The sequence below is a fragment of the Uloborus diversus genome, chromosome 9 (assembly GCF_026930045.1).
Source record: "Uloborus diversus isolate 005 chromosome 9, Udiv.v.3.1, whole genome shotgun sequence".
Taxonomy (NCBI): Eukaryota; Metazoa; Arthropoda; class Arachnida; order Araneae; family Uloboridae; genus Uloborus; species Uloborus diversus.
The window spans coordinates 33432866-33457300 of NC_072739.1; the positions used below are offsets into that span (position 1 = coordinate 33432866).

The 24435-nt window shown below is 31.8% G+C and overlaps 1 protein-coding gene across 1 annotated transcript; it reads right to left on the reverse strand.

Moving 5' to 3' along the window:
* Positions 1-1172: 1172 nt before the first annotated feature.
* LOC129230131 (putative RNA polymerase II subunit B1 CTD phosphatase RPAP2 homolog) lies at positions 1173-21893 on the reverse strand. Its single transcript, XM_054864535.1, has 6 exons — positions 21802-21893; positions 19297-19399; positions 8076-8174; positions 6706-6771; positions 5949-6025; positions 1173-1286 (listed from the first exon to the last, which is right to left on the reverse strand). Exons 1-6 carry the CDS (start codon positions 21837-21839, stop codon positions 1271-1273), a joined length of 399 nt encoding a protein of 132 aa, XP_054720510.1. The 5' UTR covers positions 21840-21893; the 3' UTR covers positions 1173-1270.
* Between the last annotated feature and the right edge of the window lie 2542 nt (positions 21894-24435).

Here is a 24435-nt window from a genome sequence, read left to right on the forward strand (position 1 = left end):
TATCATAAACATATAGTATCAGTTTTGGAATAATGACAATAATGAGGATGATGGAAGAGTTGTTGAAATTGTGGATGAAAATTGGTATTCATTTCATAGAATACCAATTAATTAAATTTCATATTTCATGTATTTGTAAATTTTCATTTAAGAAATAGATTGCAAGTTTTGCATGTAAAATGTTATGCATTAGTTTTAATGTACAATAGTGCATTACTTTAAAATTATAATATAAATTTTGTAGTAGTAGTTTATAATAATGAATAAAAAAAAAAACCACTTCATATAAAAGTATTTCCTTCACAATAAAATATTTTCGGACATTTCAAAAAATATGCACGTAATTGTTCAAGTTTTCACTGCTGTCGGAATTCCCAGAGTGCCTTTTTTTTAAAAAAAAACATTTTCCTAAAACACATTTAAAGAAAGGTTGAGAAAGGTGATAAAAATTTCAGAATGTAATTAAAGGTATCCAAAATACCAAAAGGTGACTGACTTCTCACAGTCTGAATTAATTAATCTGTGAAACCCTTTTTGTAACTCTTTAAAGAGGAATTCAACACTTTGCTCTTCAATGAAGAGCAAAGTGTTGTCCATATCGTGCCTGGTAAAGATGTTGGCCAATTTCTTTTCCAAAATCCAGCATTTCCAGTATACGGAAAGAGATATTAATTGAAAGTGCCTTGATAGGGTGTAGGGTGGTAGAAACACATAGAAGTGTATTAATCACGTTATTACCAATGGTTTCAAAAGAATGAGTAGAAAAGTTTTGCCAAATTACAAAAATTCTTAGATCCTCACAAAAAACCAACTAGACTACACTACAAATTAGAAGCTGCTGAAAAAGTCGATGAAAATGAAATATAAAATAACAATGGCATATCACACCGAAAAATGCTTTGTTGCCATGTAATCAAAAACATGTATTTAGAACTGATTGTATTTTAGAAATAAAAATCTAGTTGCATGACTTTTGAATCAGTCAGTATTAGTGGATGTTTTTTTAAATGATTTTTTACTTTATTGGGAGTTCTTATTACAATTTACGCAACACCCAAGTACTACATAACACACATATATGACAAAAACATTTATTGTCTAAAAGTATGAATGTTAATAAATACATAAGAACTATTTTACACAAATCAAACACAAATCAATATTTCTTACTTAGCTCTTGAAATAACAATTCCACGGGAATTAAATTGCTTCTTTTTTTATTTGCAGGATGGAAAACATCAAAATCAGTCTTTTGTGTTTTTAAAAAGATTTACAGCTGTAGCAACCTAAAAAAAGAAGATAAAAACATTAACTCCCTATTCATTGTGTGCACATACTCTACTAGTTGATTACTAAAGTCAAAATTAATACTCCTTCATCCCAAATTAGCTGCTATACTTGCATAGTTTTTGAACAATTTATTTTGGAAAATTTCTTTCAGTAGTCCCTTAACGTCGCCAAAGAATGCTTAAAACTGACTTCAAGTTTGAAAAACATTCAGCAGAAAACCACAACTCTTTTTCAGCATTTCCAAAAATTGCTGAAAACTGGGATTTTTGGCTTAAATTTTGAAACTTTCGGTGGAGCCCTGAACTCGTTTTTTGCTCCTGTAAAAAAAAAATATGGGAATAAATGTGTTTTCTTTTGTCATCAAATACATTTTTAGTTTTATTAATTATTAATAACTTTTAATCTTTTTGATTTATTAGCTATTTCTCAACAAAAGAGTGAAAAGCTGAGGAACCGCCTTGGGTAGCAGAAACTGTAGCTATGCCACTGATCGCAACATATATGCATAAATACAAAGTAGAGACATACCGAGTAGCACTTTAGCCGAGTACTCGGCCTTTCACTACTCGGCCGAGTTACTGAGCACCAATTATGTTTTAAGAAGAACCACCGACACACATGTGATGAATTTTGAACTTATTGGAATAGTAGTATAGTCCTCCTTGTCTATACAATAGTTTTTAAAACTAAATTCCTGCTGAAATTTAATTACGCATTATTTAAAAAATTTTGTTTATACACATATATATGTCAAAAATTTTACAAAAAAATTTCAAAATTAAAAATAAATAAATAAAAAGTATGATTAATCAAGTTGGAATTAAAACAAATTATACCAATCTGTTATAGTTCTAGTCTGCCAAACATAAATAATTTTTAAAAGTAAATAAAACAAATGTGCAGGAACACTGCAGACACATGTTTCTGCTTTACAAGGAACGTCTTTTTCAGTGCATAAAATGTGAGCTAAAGAATGTAAAGACATTCGACAAAAAAATCTGACTTTTGTCGAATGTCTTTAAATCCACGAGATCACCTTTTGTGCATTGAAAAAAAAAAATTCCTTGTAACACCAAAACACGTGTCTGCAAGTGTTCCTGCACTGTGCTTTTAATGTTGTTTTATTTCCTTTTATTTTTCAAGCAAAAGTATTTTTATATTTCTTATAACTAATTTTTGTTTGTAGCAAAAATCCATTTTTAATATAAAAATTCCATATTTTCTACACTTACCTTTTTTTGCACAATTTTTGATAAATAAGTTTTGGGCAGTTCTCGAAGGTGGGAACAAAAAAGTTAACTAAGAGCAATTTCAAAAATTTTCAAATTTGACATCAATTTTGCTTTTAATCTATAGTATGCATACCTAGAATACAATATATGAACATGAAAAGACAGCAAGTATGTAAAAAATTGTTAATCTGATTTTTAACTTTTCCAATGAAAATTTTATTTACCACTTTTTGAATTTCGCAATTTAATAATAAAGAGGATATTAGTGAAGTACTTGAACGGCTGTACATACTGCTCTTTACGTTTAATAAAGTTTTGGAATGATTTTGAAGAAGTTGATGAAAGGTAAAAAAAAGCTTCAAATTAAAAATGATACGAATGTAAAAAGCGACATCAGTTTTAATAATGAATATTTTTTCTAATGTCATAAGAATTAAAACGATGTCTAAAAAAATTATTAAAAAAAGAAATTCATATTTCTATTTGGAGATTGTTAAATTATGTCTCCAAAAGAAGGGAAAAAATTGCCAAAATAATAAAAGCGGGGAAAAAAATGCTAGCGCAGGTGATAAAGTCCCAAAACTTGTGCAGCTGACGATAAACTACATTTGTCAAACTGGAATTCTCTTCTGGTAACCTTTAGCTTATCGTATACTGTGTTGTCACCAATGGAGGTTTGCTTGGCTAGCGCAAAATGGCTTTCGCTACGATCATAACCAGCCATGTTTCTACTGTAATTTATGTATTGTTCAATGTGTAACGTATTAATTATGCAAAATACCAATGGATTAGAAGATAACATTATAATAACCTTTTTTATTGAGGTTAGAAGACAGTGGATCATCAAAAATTATGAATAAACAGACAGAATTATCGGTGTCAAGATTGTAACGTCATTTGGACATCTCACATGTATGTTTAAAAAAAGTTATTTTTCTTCTAGGATACTGCATAAAAGCTTATGAAAACACTTTTAAACAATTAAAAATTGATTCTGAGGATCGATAAATACTTTTAAAACGAAAGCATCATATACTTAGTTCTCAAATAATAGCATTGTAAAGGTCGTAACTTTTGGACATGCATCAAATTTCAAACTTGCTTTTTTCTAAAATCATTTACAAAGTAAATAATCTGTCTTCACTTTTGTTATTTGTGTAAAATATTAACAAAAAATTATTCAGCGTAAGATTCATACCTTTAATTTTTTTTTTTTTTTAAACGTATGGAAATAATTATAAAAATTTTTTTTTTAACGGTACATTTGCTCAGTTAACGTTTTGGTATGACCAAAATTGCGCTTTTTACCAAAGAAAATATTTTTGAAGGGCATTTAAAGAGCATTTTTTCGATAATTTATGTCAATTCTTGTCTCTATACAGTATAATAACTTAACTCAAAAATATTTGAATTAATTAAAATGAAAGTTATTTGGTGTTGAAGCTTCAAAGTTGAGGTCTGTGTTTGCTCCCACCTTTTGAGAACTTTGGGGACATTAAAATAAAGATTTATGTCATTGAAGCATTACAAACTTCATTATTCACAAAATGTAAATTTAAATTGTAAATGATATCAGAATATTATATATCAGGGTTGGGTTTTGGACTGTCCAAAACTGGTTTAGGACAGGACAGGTGGTTTTTACCGTCCTAAACTGTCTAAAACTGTCCAAAAGTGTCCGAAACTGTCTTAAGCTGCAAAAGTATGCTAAAGCTAAAGGGTTATAATCTAATCAATTCCTATTTACTGCAATATTCGTATTATGCATAGATATAACATAGATATTAATGAGGCTGAGGTTTAATTAATGAGTATTTGATAATATTTTTCTCCAAAATGTTCACTTAAAAATATCTTTAAAAAAATTGCCAATAACTTTAATACATAAAAACTTCCTTACGCAACAGTTGGCAGACTTATGAGAGGAAATTGACAATACTACCAAGACGACTAATTTCATTTCCATTTATAACTCAAAGGAGTGAATGTGCAAAATTTAGGTGAAAAAAAAAAAAAAAAAAGCTTAATTTTTTAGTGGTTTGCGCAAATAAGTATTACATGATATTTTAACGAAAAATATTTTTTAGGTAAAAAGACGAGAAATTGATGATGAAACACTTATATTTTAAAACTTGTGCCTTTTTTTTAAATTTCGTAGTTTTAATATAATACATTCAGTAACTACAAAAAAGTTGTAATTTATTGCATTTAAGTCATTTATTGCACTATATTTTGAACACTTTTTTTTGCATGCATGCATAAATGTTGAAAAATTTGGTTTACGGAAGAACATAAAACTTCTCATGGATACGAACTGAAATTTTCAATGACGAATTTTAATTTCAACGTAACTTGTAAATTAAAATCAGCTGTTTAAATAAGTTACATATATATATATATATATATATATATATATATATATATATATATATATATATATATACTTAAATTTTTACATTGAATAAATATATTAAATAGTCAAAAAATATATAGATAATTTTGACATATTTTGTTCTGTTTTTGATATTTTCTCACAAAATATAGTTTCTCAAAAAGTAGTTTTGGACACTTTTGGACACAAGGGTTTTTTAATAGGATGGTAAAAACCTTGCCAACCCTGCTTTCATTTGCACACATGCATAAACATTATCGAAATTTGGTTACTATTATCGAATAAATAAAAATAAACTCAAGCATACAAATTGAGATTTCAGTCAAGAATTCAATTTCTATGTAACTAGATTAAATCAATTGCATAAATAAGTTGAATGTTCACATTGAATAAATGTTCAATATAAAACATTACTTTGATACATTTTATTCTGCTTTTGATGCTTTCTAACAAAACACAATTTTTCTTAAAAAATTGTTTTGGACAGTTTTGAACACAAGGGTTTTGGACAGGACGGTAAAAACCAGGGTTTTTACCATAGTGTCCAAAACCTTGCCAACCCTGTTATATATGCTTGCATTTTTTTATAAATTTTAATTTCTGTCTTCGACAATATTCAATTTTTTGCAACTACTCGGTATTGGCCGAGTATCTGATCAAAATTTGGCCGAGTACCGAGTAGTTACCGAGTACTCGGTACCTCTCTAATACAAAGGATATGCAGGATTTTTTTTAAAAAATGCTAATCTAGGCTTGCATTTTCAAGCATTTTTCAACTGTCAAAGTATTAAAATAAGTATTTCATGCAAAATGACTAAAATCCCAAAAATTAGAAGAAACAAATTTTTGCCACTGCATTAATAGACACATATCCCAAATATTGAGTTTTATTGGTAGGGAGTCCGCTTTACTGACAGATTTTTAAGTCTAAAGTAAACACTGCTTTTGAAATCAATATTAGGATTGTAAACATAAATTAATATCAACATATTATTCACTCTGAAAGAAACTTAAGAGTTATTGGAAAATCTTACCTCATGTATAATGGGAGAGATGACAGCTGATGTTTCAAAATGTTTGAAGCTTTAAAACATTCATTGGAGCAAAAATACTAGAAAACAATTTGTGAAAAGCTAAAATTTTATTCAAATTAAAAGGTAAAAATTTTAATTTTGAATTGAAAAAAAAATATTATTCACAAGCATTAAATATCATTATTTGATGTCATATAAATAAAATTACATAAAATGATAAAGAGTGTCAGTGAAAAGTAACTTTAATAACGTAAAAAATGCAAATTTTTAAGAAAAAAAATGTGGACATGTGTTTTGAAGTTACGAGGAACTACTTTTCAATGCAAAAAGATTTGAGTTTATGAATTTCAAGACATCTAACAAAAGACTAAACTTTTAAAGAATCCTTTAATTAAATTACTAAGCTCACATTCTCCATGATCGTAACTTTTGGATACAATATATACAAACAACACATTGCAAATAGATTGCAATGGCTTTTTTTTACTCAAATTTTGTTCAATTTCATGCAGTAGTTTTTGTTCAGAGCAGCCACAAAAGAAAAAAAAAGTCACACACAGACATTCTCCAAAAATGGTCAAAATGGACTCGGCACACATCAAAATGTGCAAATTTGTCGAAATTCAAAAACCTTCATGAATCCAGCACTTTTGTGTATGACACATAGGAAAAAGTGAAGAGGGAAATCCAACTACAGACCAAAACCTTTTGCCCATGTAGGTAAAGAAGAAAATGGAATATTAAAATGGAAACGTACCTTTCTTTCAGTAAGGTCATAAACTTTGTTGTCTAAGCAACAAATATGATATGTTTGCTTCTTAACCTAAAATATTGAAGAATGTTGAAAAGCATTTAATACACTCAAATGAAACAAAAAAATACTACTTCAATTCAGTAAATTATAACATAAAGATAACACATTAAATAAGACATCCATTGAGCATAGTGCATAGTTCTAGGCAGTGGTATAGCAAGGGTAGGGCGGAGGAGGCAGTATACTTTTGGGGGTGGCTATTCAGCATCTTTAGTGTGGAAAAAATATCTAAATTAGGGAATCACACTTGAAATCTATGACTGGAGGGAAAGAAAAAAAATATTCGGTTTTGGTATGACTACAACTGTGCTTGCTTTTCAGTGTTTAAAACTTAAATTTCAGAAAATATTCTAGAAAAGCCTCCGACTTCCTAACGCCAATTAAATTCAAAAACTGACTTCAGTTTTGATGATTTGAATGAGGAATAAAATTTGAACAATATTTACATGTAATTTTCATTTGTTAGGAATTTTTTTAGAAACTCTTTTTGGTTTTAATGCTGCTTTAAAATTCCTCACAAGCTCATTTGATATTAATTTTAGAAGACTATGTTTCAAATGACGAAGTGATTCTCCAAAATAATCTTTCACAGTTAAATATTTTTTGACTTTAGTCAATCAAATTTATCTTTTTCCGGGACCTGAAGTAAACTGGCCGGGACACCAGGACGTCGTCTGAAATTTGGACTGTCCCGGTCAAACCCGGACATCTGGCAAGCCTATGCATGACTATTGAGGACTTTCACAAAAGACACAAATAGATTAACTAAAAATGACACAAAACAAAAATACAAATATTAGTTAAATTTCAACCAGATATTCAGTATTCAGAGGAATATTCAGTTATAATTTTGAGAAAATATTTTGCATTTGGCAAAAGCTGGTATGCAGTGCATCTTTAATTGTATGCTTGCATATTTTTACCAAGTGGAGAAAGAGAAATTAAAAAATGAACATTGCTTTAACCATCAATTCTTGTCAAAAAAAAAAAAAAAACCACAAGTGTGCTGGTAGAAGTTGAAAAATAAAAAATTCTTGTGTAAATCCGTAATGTTATTTTTCCTTTATTATTTTTTATGATAAAAACCCAAAAATGTGTATGATAGTAAAACAAGCTCAGCCTGAATCATAGCTAGGTGCCGAGTCAGAGCATTTCTCGGCTGTGTGTTCCTGGTCAGCGGATATAACTTGCAAGATACCAATTTAAAGCTAAAGATTTTCAAGGGATGTACACTGCTCCAAGGTTTACACTGTATTTAAGGACTCGAGGACTTGTTACAATCTCTTTTGTTACATGGCTAAAATCATCTGTACCTGTTTTATAGAGTTGGAGCACAAGGGATACCCACAAAGACGATCAATACTTCTTTCTACTATGACATCCTCATATTCAGTAGTACATAGTTTAGGGCACTGAAATTGGAAATTAAAATTAGTAGGTAATGAAACAAATAAGAACATATAACAATAATGACATTAATTTGCAACAGCAAATATAATTAAGGCAACCTTTTCTGCCTGGTTGTAGTTATAATATTTATTACATATAGAATAAGAAAAAAAAAATACAGCATAAAAGGCATATTGTGAAATATTAATATGATATTCAGTAAGCATAGATTGAAAAATATTTAGAAATGGGAAATATTTCATTAATAAATTTGCTTTGTATCATGACAAAACTTTAAATAATTAAATAAAAAGTTTTAAAGTACCATGTTTTTAAAATGAACTAAAAACTACAAAATAATTTCTCTAATCTTTATGTAGATTTAAATCCCAAACAGTTTCAGAATTTCTTACAGACTGTCTGGGAAATTTGTGATTATGAATTTTAATAGCTATAAAAATTATTGAAAACTTTGAAAGGAAAACTATGGGGAACATGTAACAGACAATTGAAGCATTTATAATTAACTAACAATTTTATCGCTCTGTAAACAGTATAAACTGAGGTGTAAGTTTTCTCATTGCTAACATTTATTTACACTTACAGCCATGTATTGTGCATGCATTTTCCTTTTAAAGCTTACAAGTATTTTAATAACTATTATAAACAGTCTGTAACAAATTCTGAAATTGTATAGGGCTTTAAATCTACATGAAGCTTCGGGAAATTTTGTACTTTTAGTTCATTTTAAAAATGTGGTACTTTAAACTTTTTTATTTCATTAATTATTTTTTGCTTTTTAGTATTGTGTGTCTAAAATGTTCCATTTGATTTTACATACTTCGATCAGACAATGATTAAGAAGGTTAAATCAGGATCCAACTAAAGTTTTTGAAGGCACTAGGCACGAAATTAATCTGTTGCCTCCCTCCCCCTTGAGCTTACTTTAAATGCAGAAGCAGTAAATATCTTGATACTTGCGTATTAACATATCTGTACTAAATTTGGTGGTATCTTATATTACAAAAAATAGAAGCGACATAGTATTACAATAACTGAACATGATAATATAAGATGTCGTCAAACTTTGCCCGTTGGAAAAGCTATCAAAATTATCTGTGGTAGAACTTTAAAAAGTGTTGTAAATATAGAACAAACTTGGAATGGTTTTGGGATTTGAGAAAGAGATTAAAAATTTACGGGGATTTTTTTTTCTCCAGATTTATTATTTACATCTTGCTATAGTGTGATATGGAATGAGTCCAAAGTCATAAGTTTACCTGGTGCCCTGGGCCCATGCCCCATGTGCCCAAGCTTCAATCTGGCCCTGGGTTAAACTCAACGACGATGGAGTTCAGTAAATTTATTTAGTCGATAAAATAAGTTTAAACGTTAAACTGCATTATAAATAACTTGAAACTCTAAAAAACATTTAGTTTCCTTTAAATTTCTATGCACAACATCAGTTCAATGCAAGTAGAATATTTTTTATGTGGAAACATAAAAGAATATCATACATTTATTTCTCTGTGAATGAACTGGAAACACATAGATGATTACAAAAATATACCAGAGATGGGCTAAGCAGAAATATAAACACATATATGCTAAAAAGTTGCAGTTCAAGCTAACATTTACTTACAATTTCCAGAATTTACATTGAAAGTTTGCCACAATCTTGAAGTATCTTTTGCATATACAAATTGCTATAAATATGTATATCGCTTTAAACATGTTAGACACATTTTAATAAAAGCATAGTTCAACAATGACAGTGATCAAGAATGAATTTTCGATTGAAGACTCACCTACATCTTAGCATGAAATTAGCTAACACTTATAATTCATGTTTTAATTACCTTGTAATATTAGAAAAAAAATGTATCTGATGCAAAAAAATTTGCATCAGGGTTTCTAGAGATACTTCATTTTAATTTGTGCAAACACTTTTTCGGCCTCATATTAGAGCATTTATGCAAAAATAAAGATTAAAATTGGAATGAACTAATATTAATAGTTAATTAATTTGATTATTGAATATTGCATTGTCATCAGGTCTGAGGTTACGTACGAAATTTCAAAAGAATTTGATCACAGGAAGTAGGTAAAAATTGAGTTACAAAATTCCACCTGAACAGACAAGAGCCAAACCAAGTTAATAAAAACATGGCAAAAATAAGTTCTGTTCTTGCTGATGAGGATACACAATGAAAAAGTTGAAGTTCAAAATTGGAAATACTTTCTAAATCAGTGTATCTCTTCACTGATTCCCTTCATTCTGCTGGTGACAGATAACGTTTATGATTGCCACAGAAAAATGCTTCATTTCTGTACATAACCAGAGCTGCCAACTTTTGAAAATCCAAAATCGTAGCAGCTTTGAAGTTCCATGTTCAAAGGGTTTCCTCAACGCAATTAATTATTTAGTGCATCATCTCAACTCCCAGTTGATAGCTAGAATTGTTGCATTGTTGAATATTTTTGCCTTTCGTCTGACTCAGGGCTTCCAACACATTTTAGCTTCAGAAAAGGACCATTTTCAATCAAAAGGAGGGCTAAAGAGGACCAGTTAGGATCAAAAAGAGGACCTTAGGAGGACCACTCATAGTTAAACCCAGGGAAGCACCAAAAGGCAAATTAGTTGCCAGCTGGGTTAAATTCATGAAAATAATTCATTAATTAACTATAATAATGATACAATTCCTTTATCACCTGTGAAACTGATATTTTTATCCATTGAATAATATTATTTACACAAATATTCGGATGAGGGGGGGGGGCGCACTTAGTTCAGCACTTAAGGCAGCCTCTTTAGAACTAAATAGGCATAATGATACATTTTGACTTGAACCAGGGATGCTGGTAGTCTCACTGAAGGATAGATGAAGCTGCGCTTCATCTTTATTTAGTTTAACTTTTAGTTCTTTTAGTTTAAAATTATTTTTATGTTTTTCTGTCATGTGACTTGAAAAAGGAATTAAATTTCCGATAATCTGACTTCAGACAACAGCATTATATTTCATCTCGTATTTGACTAACTCTATAATCTGGGCTACCATAACCATTGATGGGCTATAATTCTAGAGCATAAAGCAAGAAAGAGAATAGCCCAAGTTTTGCAAAGAATAATGATAATTCAAAGCTATTAAATTAGCAAAGTGTAATACGCGATTAGAGTAATCAAACTATTAAATAGAAATTTATCTTCTGCTGCATGAAGAATCTTATATTAAGTGACGAAAAGTCATTCTTTAAAAATATCAACGATTTATTAAACAATTAACAATTGTAAAAGATAAAATGAGAAAATAATAAAGTAACTTGAAGAATCAACAACTCAAAGCCATACGCAAAATTAAAGTATAATCATGAACTTTGTAGACCTATTATATCTATTTACTAATTCTATTAAGTATTACCGAATATTCCATTGAAGAGGTTTTCACAATCTCTATTCATAGATCTCTAATACTAACATTTCAATAATGCATCACGAACACTAAGTTCGGCGAGTTCTAGTAGAATCTATTAGATCACATCTAACTACCAATCAGAAAACTAACTTCCTATTAATCCATTCTAAAAACTGTGAATGGCTATCTCGATGGCTGAAAAGCCAAGAGCTGAAAACCCCCAACTGCAACCTGCAAGTTGGCAAACTAAAACATCTATCGTAGATGCGAGGAGTGAAAAAGAGAAAGAGTCATATCACTCGAGCGTATAAATACTGCTTTTCCAATTAGCATAACGCGTCATCTCAAGTTCGACACGTGCGGAAAAGACGTGTGCAAAAAGCTTCTAGAATGTCTGAGAACGAGTGACGTCATCTGACCTTCAATTCGCCGGGAAGCAAAAACAGATTCACTCATTGTTTACGTTTTCATCTGAAGTTGAAGTACGCGGGAAGAATCGCTTGTCAAAGCGAAAAGGATATTACAACGCGAACATGCTAACATGCATAGTAAGTTTACAATTAAATAGCTTTAGTTTGTAAATGATGAGATACATATAATATAAATAATAACATTGTACTTAGGATAAACTTAGTGTTTATCAAATGCTTCTTAATAGCATTATACACCAAACAAAAAAACGTTATTCTCTTGTTGTTTTCCCCAGTCTTGATTTTTGTTCCCATTTTCATCAGTTTCGTCTAACTATTTACTGAGAAATTTGCACTTCCCCATGACTCACACTGAAACCTAAAAAATATTGTTTTGATTTTCAACAAAGCTACAACTGAGTTTATAATAAAATTATTTTATATTTGAATTTTAAATTTAATCTCTTATCACAGGGTTCATACCCTTTAGGGAGAAAAAAAAATTAAGCACTTTTCAAGAATAAAAAAATATTTTTCAAGGTACTACCCTAAATTTGCACTATAAATATTGCATGCAGATTTCATTTAATGCTAACATATAAATAACAGGAAGTACTATAAAAAGTAGAGGAAAACAAACTGCTTTTTCTAAAAGAGACACTTTGATAAAAGATCAACTGGATTGAAAGTTTTCCTAAAATGTCTGAAATGCCTTAATGACAAAGAGAAGCAGATCACATGAGGCTTAGTTTTGCAACTTTCATCTTCAAAGTATATTTTCAAGAATCATAAAGCTTAGATTAAAAAAAAAAAATTCCATGATTGCAAGGCCATAAGTGCTTTGAACTTTTATGGGGGGGGGGGACTAAGTCCCCTCTTTAGCAGGCATCATGACAATGAAATGATGTACATAAATTCGACTTTATAAAATTTTAAATTTCAAAATAAATGCGTAAAATTTACAAATATATGCGCCTGTAAAAAAAATGGCGCATGCGCCACGCGATTACTTCCGATTTCATTTACAAAAGGATTACAGTCAATGCGCAACAACTCTAAGTCCCAAGGGACCGGCTAAAATGTTCCGAATTATGGGAAGTTTCCATACTCAACAGTCCTCAAGAGCTTGGGATCCAATGAAAACTTGAGATAAGGGATATTCAAGTTACGGAGATCCGAGATCGGAAAGTTTATTCGTTATTGTAAAGGTGAGGCTGAAATTACGAGAAATATCGGTAGCACCCTGCTCCGCGAACCGAAGTCATAACTGCTCCCCCAAACCTCTTTTAATGGATTCCATGCTGTAGCGGTAAAGGAGGAGTAATGACGTCATCTGAGTGAAATAATACGGGAAAGTCAGGTTAAGGCGCCACGGCCACGTGTTTGGGTGTACAGTATCTTTTTAACATAATGGAAAACTTTTAAAATCTGATTTTAAGTAAAAACAATTTAAAAGCGGACTAATCGGACCAAATGCTAAAAAGCGGTCTAAAGCAGACTTAACCCTGAAAACAGACTTTGGTGGGAAAAGCAGACCATTTGGGAGCCCGGCTGACTGTTTGAGGATTTTCTCAACTCAAACTTTAAAGTAAAGTTTTTCCACAAGATTGGCTAATAATAAATGGCTGATCTTTTTCCATTTAAATGGAACTTTAGTGTATTTAATGATTTTTTTTATTATTATTTGGGCTGATTGGACAATGGACTTACATTATCCAATCAACCAGCAGAATCTCACCAAAATTTTTTGCAGAAAGATTTCAGTAGCTGATGCATTGGCAGTTTTTTCAACTGTGGCTGTTTTTGAAGTCAAGGAGTATGTAATATTTTCTCAGCTTTCACCATGTAAACAAAATATCGCCAATCAAGAATCTTTAAAAAATTCTTTTTGATGTATAAAATAATCCATCAACTAAATTAGGCAAAGCCATAAACAGTACAAAAATTATTTATTTTATTTAATTATTTATTTTTTGACCAAATTCAAACAATTGCAAATTTAACTACTTATTTTGGAAACATTTCGGACAGTGGCGTAGCTAGACCCGACTTTCGGGGGGGGGGGGGGGGGGTTACTTCTTTTATATAGTGTGTAATTGCTTGGAATTTTTTCCTTTTCTTCTTTTTTTTTCTATCTCTTCTCTCTTCTTCTTTCTCTTTTTTTTTTGAGACTAACTTTTAAGGGGGGGGGTTGTCCCCAAAACCCCCCCCCTTAGCTACGCCCCTGATTTCGGATGAAACTGCTTAGCTTCATTTTAAGATGACCAAAAGTATCTCCGTATCTGATGACAAAAGCTCTGTACCGAAAATTAGTAACTTATCGTTTTATGAAGTAAGGAGGGGGAACATTATCACAAGTATCTTAAACAGATTCCGCAAATTTGGTAAAATCGCACCAAGGGCCCCACACAATGATGAAATTTCCCAAATAACTAAAGCAAGTATAAGGGGGCGCGGCTTCATTTTTTGAAATAGTTCGTACTTTAATTGCCTCACAGAAAAGGTTTAAACTCTATGTTTAAAAAAAGGTACTTACAGATAAATCTTTTATAACATGTGAAGATTAATTTCATATTTTGGAAATTCTTCAAATTCGTATATGCTTAAATGTCATGCTTTCATTTCTAAATTTAATACCATCTTCTTCTTTATACTTATTGATATTTTAGTTTTATGAGTAAGGAAGAAGCTTGATTTTTAACCACATCAAAAGGAAAGTTTTGAATTCTTTCACTTAAAGCAGAAAACAAATGCAAGCAACGAATTTTTCTCATAATTATTACTGATCAGGCAATGACAGGTATTTTGCTAGTATAATATAAAATTAATTGTACCAATGTGTGTGTGTTTTTTTTTTTTTTTTTTTGGTTCATTCGATTCTAAAGTGTATAAAAATTAATTATAAACTGACAATATAGAATATGTATTAGAATATATACTACTTTTATTACATTACTAGGAGTACCCGCACGGCTCTGCTCTCGTGCTATAAAACTAAATAAAAAAAACTCTTAGAGCAAGTGTAAATTTCTCTTTCCACTCCGAAATAAAAAGAAAGATCCTGTTTCGTTAGTTAAAATGTGCACATATAATTTTGTCTGAGCTCCAAATATAGTCCATAAAGTAATTTTAAGAAAAATCCTGATATAAAGATTACCCCTGTCCGTCAAAATTCTCTCGAAAGAATTTTTTTTTCATTAATTTATTGGAATGATTTTGTAAACTATATCACTAGTGATGTAAAATACCTGGGTATTTATTTTTAGGGGTAAATACCCTGGGTATATACCCGGGTAAATACCCAAAATGGGTATTTACCCGGGGTATTTATTTCAAAAATTTATATTCAACTAAAATACTTTTCTGTCTGTATTTCACTATGTATATATATAACCAATCATATACAAAACAAATTTTTGCCCAAAAATTGTATTTTGATCACATATTTTAAGAATTATTGTGTGAAACAACTTAGCAATCTAATATGATATTCACATTAAATGTGTTGGATAAGCCTAATCAATGTCCCCATTTTTCTTTTTTGTTTTTCACTTTTCAAAGCAAAATTTAAAGTTTTACCAGTACAAATACAAAGTGAGTGACAAACTAACGCCTTCTACATACTAAATGCCTATTGCATTTTCCCTTTTAACATAGAGCAAAATGATTCCAGTAAGCATATTTTTGGTCTTCTGGCTACTGCCAACTATCGAAGGTCGAAAGCATTAGAAATTAAAAGCTGAGAAAACAACTGGTTAACTTCTAAATTTAATTTTTAAAATTAACCAATTAACGATTTGAATTGCTTGGATTCATCGTCATAGAACCACCCATCCATGTATTGCCGTCAGGTAGTAGCATTGTTTGTGTACCGGCGGAGGATCACTTTTAAAGCAAATGTGATAGGCATTTAGTAGGAGGCTTTGGACAAACTGATTACAACTCAAATCCAAAACTAACTAGTAGCATGATATTATGAAAAATCAACGAAAAGTTGCGCTAGTGCCATCTATGTGACAAAATTAAACTTAAATCCCTTTGCTTAATCCCATAAAAAATTAAATTATCCTGCCATCCTATTTAAGTTTTAGAATAGTTCATTCTAAATTCTGACATTTTTTTTGATAAGATTTCATTACGCCATTAATTAAAGAAATTATAATATATATATTTTTATATTTTTAATCTTTAATTTTCCAGTTTATGTTTTAAAAAGAAAATCATCACCTTTTGATACCACCTAAAGTTTTTTTTTTTTTTTTGCAAAATGCGCAATTACTAGGGGATTTACCCTGCCTTAGGATAAATACCCAAAAAAATATTTACCTTCCCACCCGATATCACTAATTGCGTGTATTAAAAATAGTTCGAATAAGTTTTCATCATGAAGTACTGGGGAGCAAATGCAAATGCGCAAGGCAACAGAAAACAATTTTTTTTTTGCTTATTAATGTCAAAACTGTTTCTATATTTGCCACATTACCACTTAAACATCAATAAAATAAATAAATAAATAACATCATAGTCTTAATAACTTCTCAGTAAATTCTTGAAAGCATTTCTCATGCTTCCTTTTTTTTTTCATTTTGGATATGACTAGCCTAAATTATGACTTTGAAATCCTGAAGTTCTTCATTGAATTTTTTATACTTGTCCAATTATGACATTGAAAAGAAAGATTCTTTGGTTCACGATATGTTTCTTCCATAATTTCATCAAGTCTTCCAATAAAAAATATTATAAACTGTGTAATACATGTGTATGTATCAGTTTTACCAATTATTTCATACTTAGGTTTAAAAAAAAAAAAATTCAGACTCACTTTTTGCATTTTTTTGTAAAATACCCAGTTTTTGGGTATTTACCCAGGCCTTGGGTAAATACCCGGGCAAATACCCAAAAAATATTTACCTACCCACTGGGTATTTACCCGATCCACATCACTATATACCACTCATTATTTCTCATTCATTATGCGTTGGGGGCCTTCGTGGCTTTGTGGTAGAAACTTCGCTTCCAATGCCGGTAAACGTGGCTCCGATAACCTCGGATGCTTCGAGTGGTGTATTTCCTTTCTTTACGCTGAAAATTGGCGAGCAAGTTTGCAATTGCGGCAAGTTTTAGTCGTCAAAAAACAATTTCCAAAACATGTGCCCCACTCCAATTATACAGTAACTTGCTCAGTTTAAATCCGGGATCAAAGAAAGTAAAAAATAGTTTTCAAAATGAATTGAAGAACACGGGGCAATCCAATTTCCATGAGGAACTGCTATGGAACTTGTTATCCGTTGAGATCTGAATCTTGTCGGTAACACCGTCTATCCAGAACCTCATTTCGATCGAACTTGGTTACTTTTGACATTGATATTTGTTTGGGTATCATTAAGTTTTGAAAGCTAAATCATAGTAATGTTCTTCTTTACAATTAAATGTAAAAGCGCGTACAAATACAACTTCTATCCCCTCCTGCTTTTTCGATGGACTGGTTTCTTTTCATTATCGTAAATTTCGAAAATATTTCGATAACTGGGGGTTTGGCGCTATCGTTAATTATGGGCTATAATCGTTTGCTTCTGTCATTATCAGCAAGGCCATGGCCAAAATACATTAGTTCTTGGTCTTTGGTGTCCACAAATTTGGCAATAATAGGGAAAATTGCTAAGTCTCCTAGTTTTCAAACTCTTTCCACAATTTCTACATTGTCCAGGGGAATTTGTAAATCGTAAAATGTGCAGAATTGGCAAAAAACATTTCCCCACTGTTTAATAATTCCGTGGCGCCAACTTTGTGGACCTTTAAGAAATTAAAATGAAGCAAAGCTAAAAGACGTAACCATGGTAATGCAAAACAAAACATTAGCAATTTTAATGGAGATTAGATTTATTGGAAGTTTATTTTTAACGGCTTGTAACTTTTTTCCTTTGGAGATAGGTTATTTTTTCAACCATAGGTCGTGATATTTCTGGAGTAAAAAATGTCGCATTTTCCAACGGTGTCAAAAAGAAAACTGTGGGACAATTCCTTCATTTTTTATTGATAAATTTAATGAAGAAAGTATTGCCAAAATTTCAGCTAAGCCTAAAAAAGTTTGAGCTAAAAACGCAAATTACTCCCGTCGTAATGAAGTTAGAGCATTGAAACAAATTGCTTAGAATGCGAAAAATTCTACCCTTTTCAACGATATAAAATATTAATATGTGCAAGTAATTTTTCACTCCTTTAATAGCCAATAATAGGCAATTTACGTGAAATTTGGGCCTAAAATTAAAAAAAGAACTATTTATCGGATTTTTTCGAACTATAGCCTATGTTACTCAGTAAGAAAGCACCTTTCATACAGTGAAAGAATTTTTCAAATAGGTGCAGGGGTTCCGGAGATTACCTCGAACATATAAACACACAAAAATCCGCCCTCTCTCTTTATAATCTTAGTAAAGATAACAATACATTTGCTATCCAATGTATGGAAAATCAATAGATTTTCATTTTGTCCAATTTCTTCCGGCATCCTGGACTTTTTACAAATGAGATGACAAAATAGCAACCTTAATTAGAACAGTTAAAAAAAACTTAGGCTAAAAAATTAGCTACTTGGGGGGGGGGGTACTAAGACTGCTACTAACTAGATTGGAAATTCTAAAGGTCGTTAGCTGCTAACTAGATTGCTCCCAAGTATATGTGGGGGGGGGGGGGGCAGTCTAGTTAGCAGCTAGCTACCTTTAGATTTCTGCACACAGGGAAGCCCATAACTTATAGATCCAAATCGGGAACTAATTATTGGAATATGAGAAGAAGGTATCATCAGTAACTATGAGCTGAGGGCTGTTTTGTCCACCCCCTTGTCTGATAAAGAATCGTTTCATAATAAAACAGTAGTAGGAACTAAAAAAATAATTGAAATATAAAAACCAGCTTCAATGCTTTTCGCTATTGCTCTTATGATGTCTTATAACATGATGTGTAATTCCCCGATTTTTTTTCAAAATCCAATGAAAAAATCAGATTTTTTTTTTAAAAATCCAATTCCAGTTTTCACAAGATTTTGTGACTTTTCTCGGCTTTAGAGAATTTTCCGACTATTCCCTGCTTTTAGGCCAAGTAGCCACCTTGACCTCTTTAAACCAGTTTCTACTTATAAGTGAGACGATGTCAAATTTGTATTCATTTTACACAAAATCCTCTTGTTGTCATAGGGGGAGAAACATACATTTCTCCATTTTTGGAATCCAGACTAAGCAATCACTTTAAAAAATGAATCATTTTTAGTACTAATAAAGTATGAAAAGACGAAGAAACATAATTAAACTTGAAAATTCACTTACATTTTCCAGAAACCAATCTTCTGAAATTTCTTTTTCCAGCATTTCTTCAATTATTTTAAAAACGATCTTCTTTATTTTTAAAATTTTTTCTCTCGCAGCAAAGCTAACAGGATGAAATTATATAAACAGAATTAGTGCATCATTAGAACTTAAAAGTCGTCAAGGCTACACTAAACAAAAGTGAAAATTTGCTCTTTCAATAAGTTTCAGCTTTTCTTTTTTAATCAGCTGCAAATAGCAGAATGTTTTCAACAATCTGCAATGAAACTCCAAAAATAGTTCTGAAGGAAAATCAATACTTACCAATAATTACAATAAAATTAGCACCAATATTTTAAAAGAAGTTACTAAACTTAAAAACTACAAAATAAAGGTAAGGAAAGTAGCAGAATGTTTTGAACAATCTCCAATGAAACTCGAAAAATAGTTTTAAAGGAAAGTCAATATTAGGTCAATCATTACACTAAAATTAGCACCAATATTTCAAAATAAGTTACTAAATTTTAAAACTACAAAATAAAGGATGACATGCTTAAAAATGAAACACTTGTTGGCTTCAGTAGTTTATTTGAAGCATTATAAAAAGGGAGATTAACTCATTCAAATATATTTCACTGTTTCACTCATTATGGAATTGTTTCTTTCCACATTAAATTTGATGCATTAATGCAAGTGTATTTTATTTTTCAGCCATTAATTCAAGGGTAAAATATTCATATTTTGGGTTCCAGCTCTAATTCTGTTACAAACACTTGCTGTTTAGATGATTTGAAACTAATTTCTAAATGATATTGATCAGAGCGATAGCAAAAAGTTGATAATGCTGTCTTAAAGTATTTGTTTATGAGAAGAAGATACTTTTCTTAAATTCAGGGTTTAATACCCCACTCAGGTGAAAATTTTCCATGACTTTTTCATGATTTCATAAAAAAAATTTATGACCTTGCTTTGTACAAACAGATTTAATATCGCTTACCAACTTTTGGGCATAAGCAAAACTTTTAAGAGAATGCCACTACCTCATTGAAGTGCTTACTTGTAAACTGAAAAATTATCAGTGTACACTGCAAAATACTTCGGTTTTGTCCCTCTAGTGTTCTAATCAGTCTGGAATAGTGAATAACCAAGCTGGAGGCAGATGTCATGGCCTACATTCGGAGCACAAACACCCAACTTTGCTTTCGAGCCTCAAGGTCCTTTCAGCACAGTGGTTAAAGCACTGGGTTAGCTTTTAAAAGGTTGTGGTTCAAACCTCCCCCCACACACAGACATGTTGCTCCCTCTCCATGTCTACTCCCGAGCACCACATTTTGGTGACCCAGCTTCTGAATGGATGGCGCCATGTAACATAGCAACAGACCACATATCGACAGCAACATGCTGAAACTGGAGTCTTGTTGCTAACGCCAGAACACCTGGTTTCCCTTCGTCTCATCTGATCCAAATATATAGCTCTCTTGCTTCCCCGCTACACCACTTAAGGTGGAATTAGATGGCCTATATTCAGAAAACACAAAAATCAAACTTTTGCCCAGAGTCTTGAGATCCTTTTATCTCAGCAGTTGAAGTACTGGGCTAGTTTCAAAGGCCTGTGAATCGAACCACGCCAAGGACACACACCGCTTGCCCTGCGTCCACATCCATCTGCCACAAAGTCATCTCATTGAAACTGTGAGTGCCAACAAACTAGCAAATAACATAAATTTATCTTGAACTCTTATATTTGCTATTATCATATAAATTTAAGCTAATCAAAAACTATCAGCTTATACTGAATGCAATAAACCAATGTTTTAATGTCAAAGAACTAGATTAGCAGAGTGACAGTCGAGTCCCGATTTACGCCAGGGATTTGTTCCAAGACCCCTCGCGTGAGTCAAAATTTCGCATTGTGTAAAAGGGTATGCGTAAAAACTTTTAAAAACACAACCAATCATTTTAGATACTTGTAAATATCACCTTAAACAGTTAAAAACCTTTTCTTAACCATACATTACTGTTTCTTACATAAAGAACTGAAATTTTATTGGTATTAAAAAAAAAAGTTTTATTCAACATAAAATACTGCTATGATGCACCAAAACAATGGGAATTCAGAACTCGCTTCAGTTTCATGATTTGTTTAACGATGCCAAAGATTGGCATACAGCCCATTGTGATAATCGCGCAAGTACTAGAATAGGGTACGTTTAATAGTTTAAGATCGTAGCTCTTGAGTATACATTAAATTGCACATAAAGAATTCATCTGCGTTAAGTGGTCATACTTTTACTCCATTCACACGAATTTTATTTTTGTTTCTCATATTAAATGCAGTTATTCTGTAAAGTTTTCCGCATTTGCAAAGGCCGGCTCAGATTACTCTATCTGCTGTCATGCAGTGAACTCATTTCTTCACACTCATAAAAGTAATCAAAACAGTTTTGTAAAAAATGAAACTGATTTGAAACAGTTATTTTTTTTCTCATAATTCCATCATTGCTGATTGACTCTTTAAATACTTACATTTGCATTTGTTTACGAGTCTTCTCTGTTTCGTCCATTAAATTTAAAAAAATGAGGAACCACCAACTCACCCTGTTCAAAAATACAGCAAAACGCGCCAGCCAATCTCAAAGTGTTTATTTCACCCGCGTTCACCACTTTATGCGCATGCGCTATGACGCGTGCTGTTGTATTGCCATTAAAATGGCATTATTTGAAAGGGGGGTAAATAACTGAATGAATAATTAAAAGTAAAGTTTCTCCTTTTCTTTTGAAGATACTTTTAAACAATAGAGAAAGATTAAACCAAATTAAATTTCAAACTAAGTAAATAATCAAAGCAGAAGCAACTAAAAAGAGAAACTCAGCTTTTGTTTTGTCTAAATTTCCTCTTTTGCTAAATTTTAGGAAAACCCTCTGTTATATTCATTTTTTGGAGATGTTGCTTTACCTTATAAACAATAGTAATTAGTTAATTCTCTTAATAGTAATTGGACACCCCTGGCATAGGATGTGTATTGGCGTAGCTTGCGAGGTTTCGAAAGTGATGATTTCTCAAACGTGCTGATAAAGATCTTTACTTGAGGGGAGGAGGGCTATTTAACCCTTATTTGATACTGACCATCGTTTCTCCTTTTCAAATAGAAAATAGTGCCATACGAAACCGCCGTTACTCGACTTCTGTCTTGGCGAAGACTTTAGTTTTCGAGATTAAATTTGGCATGCTCTCCACATCGCCCAAGGAAAGTATCTGATTGTCCCTATGACAATGGTCATCTCCACATTGTGGTCAAATGGGTCAAAGTATTTCCGCCTTGTCATTTTTCGCATTTATTCTGCTGCACTAAACCCTATGGACCCTAGGTTAGGCTTGTCAGATTTCTGAAATGTTCAACCAGTCGCTGGAAGTCCCCCCCCCCCCCACGCCCCAGCGTTGCTTTTATTTAAAAGGGTACACAAATGTGCAGGGCCGGATTAACGTCTATTTACGCCCCTAGGCCAAACTTAAAGATTACACCCTCCTACTCCCTTCACATATTCGAAGTGTATCGAAATCGTATTCCCCCCCCCCCCACTCTTCTTTCTCAGAGGCGTAGCAGCGTCCGGGAGATAAGTGAAAATTTCGCGCCCCTTTCCCAGTTTGAAAATTAAGGGATGGGTTTCATTTTCAATTTTTCCATGGTTAATGTTCAAAGGGGGGAGGGGCTGTGGATTTGCTGGTGCACTCCAGAAATTTGCCAAATTGACGCTTCAGAAATGCAATTTTAGGCCATTTAACTCGAAGTAACGGTCATCTTTGATGATGTTAGAGAAAGGGATCGGTTAGGGAACTCTCCCCCTCCCTTTTCGAAATTAAAGTCATAAAACCAAGTTTTTTAAAAACTTTCATGATGCTGGGAGACAACGAAGAAATTGAGGTCCTAAAACAATTTTAGAGGATATTTTTTTGATGAGCGGGTTGCTTTAGCAAGGAACTTATTTGAAATTAAAGACTGCAACATTCGAAGACATCTTTTATGATGTTAGGGAAATGGATGGGGTTAAGCCATTCTCCCCCAAAAAGTTTTCGAAATTAAAAGCCTAAATACTTTATTGTGAGTCATCTTTAATAACAAAAGGAAAAGGGATGGAATTGGATAACTCTCTTCCGTAAATTTTTCGAATTTAAAGTCCTAAAAACAAAGCTTTAGACAATTTTAATAATGTTGGAGAAAGGCTGAACTCTGCAGCAATCCGGATTTTTTTTTTTTTTTTTCTAAATTCAGATCCTAATCTTAGGCGATTTTAAATGAGTTGGAGAAGGGGGGAGGGGAGGGGATACTGAAGTCAAGGTCACTTCCCTGGAAAATCTTTGGGCTTGAGGACTTAAAAACAAAGTTTTAGACGATCTGTTATGATATGAAGCCTTTGAAAAGAAAACTCTAAATATGCATTTGTAGGACTTCTAATGCATCTGATGGTGCTGGGTAAAGGGATTGGGTTTGAGGACTCTTTTCCGGAAAATTTTCGAAATTTTAGACCATCTTCAAAATGCTAAGAAGGGGAGGGGGACCTTCCTGCACAGATGTTCAAAAGTTGAGGTCCTATGAAAAAAATCTCGATAATGTTCGCCGGAAACACTCGGAAACTTTTTGAAACTAACGTTTTATAAAAAGCAAACTCAGAAAAACTTTGAAGATGTTAGTAGAAGTGGGTTGGGGGAATCTCTTCTGTAATTTTTTTCTGAAATTAAATTTATAAAATTCGCAATTTTAGGTTACCTTTGGTGACGTAACATGATTGGATTAGGCTCAGAAAACGCCTCCCTCCCCACATTGCTACGTCCCGAAATTTTCATTCATTTCTTAAAATATGTTATCAAACATCTTGCCTCAATTTTTCTTTTTCAAAAACATTTAACTGTTTTGGTTTTCCATTGTGAAATTTTAAAATTTTCCGCCTCAAAGTTTTTATCTGTTTGGAAAACAAATGTCTGTAGCCCAAGGAAAAAGCTTTTACCGGTTTGAGCTGAGATGATATTTAGCAGTGATATCTGAAGTATTTTTTCCCCTTTTTATTTACATTTAGATATCATGACTCTTGAATTCCTTGATAGCTTCATTTTTTACCTTGAAAATATTTAAAACTGCTGGTCTCTCTCTGTAAATATATTTA